We start from the raw sequence: 6000 nt of genomic DNA, 5'->3' as shown, positions 1-6000 counted from the left end.
CAGTCTTTCTGCCAAGATTTTCATTAAAATCTTGTAATCAAGATTAAGCAGGGATATCGGTCTATAGGCTGTAAGATCCGACGGATCTTTATTAGGTTTAGGGATTAATACAATGTTTGCCCTTTTGAAGTCATCCGAAATTTTGATATTTTCTTCGAAGTAACCTTTATATAGGTCTCTTAAAACTGGAGTGATTTTTTCTAACAGTATTATATAAAACTCTAAGGGTAGGTTATCTGGGCCTGGTGTCTTACCTCTAGCTAAAGATTTAATAACCCCTATTATCTCTTGATCAGGTATAGGCTTTTCCATGGCTTCCAGATCTGGTCCCGATACCCTTGGCACCTTTGAAGACTCTAGAAATCGATCAATCTCCTCAACTTGAGGTTTTTGTGATGCATAGAGGTCTGTAAAGAAGTTACGAAATAATAAAGCGATTTGCTCCTGATCAGAAAAGATACCATTATCCTTTTTAATCGCCACAATAGATTTTCTTTGAGTTTGTGTCTTGAAAATAGAGGCTAAAAGCTTTCCTGCTTTATTACCATATCTTTTAAATTTAGCTGCTTTGATATATAATGTTTCCTGGGCTTGCTCTAATAGAAAATGATCTCTTTGCTTTTTATTGGATAAATAAATTTCTCTGTTTACTAAGGTTGGATTTTTTATATAAATAGCATAGGCCTCTTTAAGTCTGTTTGATAAATCCTGTTGTTTAGCAATTTGTTTTTTTTTTAATCTGGCCATATATGATATTATTTCTGCTTTTAAATATACTTTAGCCGTTTCCCAAAAGATAGGAGTGTTGTTTCTACAATGAGCATTAAAGGAGCAATACTCTTCCCAGGCATTTACCAAGAAAGACCTAAATTTATCTGAATTAACTAAGTGAACTGGAAAGAAGAAAGAATTAAACGTGTATGATTTCTTAATTTGAATTTGTAGTATTACAGGGGCATGATCAGAGAGAGTAATTTCCAGAATCTCACATTTGGAGATTCTAGGAGCCATAGCCTCTGATATTAAATATAAATCTAATCTAGACATGGTACTATGGGACTTAGAGTGGCATGTAAATAATATTCCTCCAGATGTCTATAAGATTGAGTGGTTGAGAAAGTAAGCTAAAGATTTTTTCTTCATACTTAAGTTGAGACTTTGTATAGTTCTTTGTTTTTTTACTTAAGCCCAGACTAATTCTATCAATATTTGAATTTGGGGTTATATTGAAATCCCCTGTTATAATTATCTTATCTTTTGCGAATTTCAAGATATTCTTGAGTAGCCGAGTCCAGAATACTACATCTGGGCTATTAGGACTGTACAAATTAACTATTAGATAACTCTGGTTTTGAATCTTTATTCTAACCATTATATATCTTGCCTCTCTATCTTTCACTACCTTAATAACCTCATGACCAAGATTTTTATGGATCAAAATTATAACCCCTCTAGCTGCTTTCCCATATGAGGAGAAGAAGGTTTGTGAGAACCCACGTACCTTAAATTTGTTATGTTCAGCCTCGGAGAGGTGAGTCTCCTGTAGGCAGATTATGTCAAGAGCCTTTTTACTTAAGAAGTTTACCACTGCTTTCCTTTTAATGGGGGAGTGGATCCCTCCCACATTCCATGATATCAACTTTATCTTCTAACTATTTTTTGGAGCAAGATTCAAAAATAGACTTTACTCCTAAATATAGAAATAGTGAATAACTCGGAAGGGGACACCGGAGGGGTGGGGAAGGGATACGAGGAGGGAGAGAAAAAAAATAATAATATATATATACTTTTTAATTATCCGAGTATCAATAAGATTCAATAGGGACCAAATGTATACAATTATTAAAGAATCACCTTTACCTATTAAAAATAAACACCAAAATAGTGATATGAAACAAACAAAAACAAAAGAAAAAAAATGGTGTTTAAACCTTAAGCCATTTCTATCATAAAACGTAAATCTTTTAAATTCGGAGAAATGGAGCAATGTGCCTATGCTTTCATCAATTAAACCTGTGATATATATTTTAATTTCTAAATTATAAATCTCTTTGTGCGTGTAAAAATCAGTTATAGATATAAACATAAAATGAAAAGATAGTGTTTCACACTTAACCCATTCCTATCAAATGAAAAAATTTGAATCAACTTCACAAATATGTAAAAGTTTACCCATCTAACTAAAAAATACATATTCCTAACTATAATAGACAGAACAATCAACGATCCGGACTTGTATTGACATAGAGCTGTAGCGTAAATTGGGATTTCACTTGTGTTTTAATGTAATATTTATATATATATTTCTCTGGAAATATTCTGTGTACAATTATTGAACTTTAATATATTGAGCAACAACATAAACATATATAGTATATATCAGCCTTTAATTTTTTGTATTAAAAGTAATAAATATGATGATCATTACAGGCAAATACTCATAAATAATTTATGTAACATTAAAATGCTTTTAACGATTTTCCTACTCATGGATTTGCAGGATTTCTAAATAGCTTTCTCACGCAATGTGTAGGACGATTTATAATCAGCTGTGTGACCAGCTATTACTGACGCTTTAATGGTTGCTATAGCAACCAATGACGAGAGCGATTTTGTGTGCGAGCAAGGAGGGGCAGTATCTGCTACGCGATGGAATGTGCGACCGTGACGTCACCACATTCCTGAGCGCACACGTGACTGGTTGACCACCAATCACCTGCTAGAGACACCTCCTTCCCAGGCTGCTGGTTTATTGGGACTGACTCGACCTACAGATTGTTTTTCAAAGATCTTTATGAGATATTATTGAATGTGCTTATCGAAACAATGACGCTGCAGTCCTATTCAATTTGATTACAAATGTATGGTAACTAGATTAAATAGATACACTATGTATTATTCTATAGCATCTTGAAGCGATTACTGAAATTAAGGTAATTATTATTATTCATTTTAACAGTGATTTTATGAATATAACAAAGATGCCCAGTGAGATGGTATTTCTTACCCAAAACCATACATGTGTTGAAGATATCAAGGGTGCAAGATTATTATAACTTTGTAGCAATCATTATAGTTTAAAAAAAAATTGCAATTAATCTAGGTACAATACATTTCTAATGAAATTGAATAGGACTGCAGGGTCATTGCTTCGATAAGCACATTCAATAATATCCCATAAAGATCTTTGTAAAACAATCTGACAGTGCGAGCCACTCCCAATAAACCAGCAGCCTGGGAAGAAGGTGTCTCTAGCAAGTGATTGGTGGTCAACCAGTCACGTGTGCGCTCAGGAATGTGATGACGTCACGGTCGCACATTCCGTCGGGTTGAAGATTTTGACACAACACTGGCACAAGTATTCAATTGCGTTGCGTATCTAAAACCTGTCATTAATGCGCATGTTCTAAATCCCATATTGGTCGGACGACCTGAACATTGATTGCGAACTTAGTCTGCAAATTTAATGGGCAGTGGAAGGTAGAAAATATTTTATTAAACATAACATTAAAAATAGATTACACATTTAATAGGTCTAAATTTAAAAAATGTTAAGCACATTACAAAGTATTGTTTGATATGTAAAAAAACAAAAGCGATTATAATGGCCCTTTAATGATTTTTCTACAAAAGTCACCATTCAAGACTACATGTATTTTTATAGATAAATCATTTGAAAAACTTTTCTAAATGACTGTAATCAGCCGGCCCTCATAATGTTATTATTGTTTGTTATTTAGCTATCATCTGGAAATGTACAAAATGTTAATCTCCACACACAAAACAAATATACACATAGCATTTGTAAATATAGACATTGTACCAAAACACAAACTTAGCCATTGCGGAATTATTTGTTCAAAATTCAAATCAAACATTTCAATTAAACTTTGGTATCAGCACATAAGGGTATCTACGTCCTGCCCAACTTGTATATAAGGAGTGCTTGCATAAGGACATATACTGCAGTAACACATAGACAAGGTGAGTGCTTTATCATGTGCTTTATGTAGAATTACTGGGACATTGCGTATTAAAGGGACATTAAACACTTTGAGGTGGTAATATAAAATGATAAATTGTATATATATATATATATATATATATATATATATATATATATATATAAAGTCTGCAATATAGTTTCATTATTTATTTTTTCCCCATTTCCTGGAATTTCATTCTGAAATTGTGAGCTTTTCAGTTTCTGTTAGAAATGGAAGAGCAGAACACTGTTATACTCCACACAGCCATTGGCTGCACACTCTAGTGACTTATTTATAACTGTACCTAATTGGCCACAGCAGAGATGGTAACCTCAGTTACAACATGGCAGCTCGCATTGTTTTATAGACATTAAAACTTTACACTTATTTTAAACAGCTACTGAAACTAATCATTTCTTTGAATGCATCATTCTATTTAGCATTTATTTAGTGTTTAATGTCCCTTAATTGTTGATTTTAAGAAAGCAGTTAAATATTAAGCTAGGCATACATTTTACAATCATGCACCTAGATTACGAGTTTTCCGTTATAGAGGGTGTGAAACGAAAGGAACAAAAGTTGCGTTATTTCACTGAAAAGTCTCCTTGTGCATGCAATTTGGTGGTGTTAAGCTCCATACCGCACAAAATCCAATGGCTGCTTTGAGGTGCTCGTGCACGCTTTCCCCATAGACATCAAAGGGGAGAGAGTGTTAGAAAAAAAACTAACATCTGATGCGCGGAATGAAAAGCTCCGTTACGCAGCCTCATTGATGTCTATGGGGAAAAAAGTTACATGTAAAACCTAACACCCTAACATAAACCCCAAGTCTAAACACCCCTAATCCGCCGCCCCCGACATCGCCGACACCTAAATAAAGTTATTAACCCCTAATCTGCCGCTCCCGACATTGCCGACACCTAAATAAAGTTATTAACCTCTAATCTGCCGCCCCCGACATCGCCGACACCTAAATAAAGTTATTAACCTCTAATCTGCCGCCCCCCACATCGCCGACACCTAAATAAAGTTATTAACCCCTAATATGCCGCTCCCCGACATTGCCGCCACTAATAAAAGTTATTAACCCCTATTCTGTCGCTCCCCAACATTGCCGCCACTAATAAAAGTTATTAACCCCTATTCTGTCGCTCCCCGACATTGCCGCCACTAATACAAGTTATTAACCCCTATTCTGACTTTAGGTAAAAGAGCTGAATGCCCTTTTAAGGGCAATGCCCATACAAATGCCCTTTCAGGGCAATGGGAAGCTTAGGTTTTTTATTTTGGGGGGTTGGTTGGGTGGTGGGTTTTACTGTTGGGGTCTGAATTTTTTTCCAGGTAAAAGAGCTGATTTCTTTAGGGCAATGCCCTACAAAAGGCCCTTTTAAGGGCTATTGGTAGTTTATTGTAGGCTAGGGTTTTTTTATTTGGGGGGGCTTTTTTATTTTTATAGGGCTATTAGATTAGGTATTATTGTTTTTATTTTTGATAATTTCGTTTGTTATTTTTCATAATTAAGTGTTTGTTATTTTTCGTAATTTAGTATTTTTTATTTTTTGTAATTTTAGACTTAATTGTTTTTGTAGTGTTAGTTTTTTTTAATGTGTAATTTAGTTTTTTTAATTGGTAGTTATTTTAATTTTAGTATAATAGTTTAGTATAATAGTTATGTTAGGTTAATTGTTAGTTTAAACTTAGTTTTTTTTTATTTCACAGGTAAGTTTTTATTTATTTTAAGATAGGGATATTGTAATTTTAATTTAAAGTTAGGGGGTGATAGGTTTAGGGGTTAATAGTTTAATTTATTAGTGGCGATGTGGAGGGGCTGGCCGTTTAGGGGTTAATCGGTTTATTTAGTAGTGGCGATGTGTGGGGATGGTGGTTTAGGGGTTAATAGGTTTAGTTAGTGGCGGCGGTGTCGGGGAGCGGCGGAATGGGGTTAATAACTTTATTATAGTGGCGGGGATGTGGGCGGGCGGCAGATTAGGGGTTAAAACATTTTAAATAGTGT

At 34.4% G+C, this 6000-nt stretch overlaps 1 protein-coding gene across 1 annotated transcript in view; it reads left to right on the top strand.

Annotated features, from left to right (window-relative positions):
* Positions 1 to 2578: 2578 nt before the first annotated feature.
* LOC128640512 (pancreatic triacylglycerol lipase-like) overlaps positions 2579 to 6000 on the top strand; it is a 174623-nt gene continuing 171201 nt past the window's right edge. Inside the window, exon 1 of the mRNA XM_053692988.1 lies at positions 2579 to 2656. Coding sequence (XP_053548963.1) covers positions 2579 to 2656 — 78 coding nt within the window. The remainder of the gene's footprint in view (positions 2657 to 6000) is intronic.

The sequence above is a fragment of the Bombina bombina genome, chromosome 9 (genome assembly GCF_027579735.1).
Source record: "Bombina bombina isolate aBomBom1 chromosome 9, aBomBom1.pri, whole genome shotgun sequence".
NCBI classification, from domain to species: Eukaryota; Metazoa; Chordata; class Amphibia; order Anura; family Bombinatoridae; genus Bombina; species Bombina bombina.
Note: the sequence above shows the minus strand (reverse complement) of the source record. Positions and strands in the feature narration are given on the sequence as shown.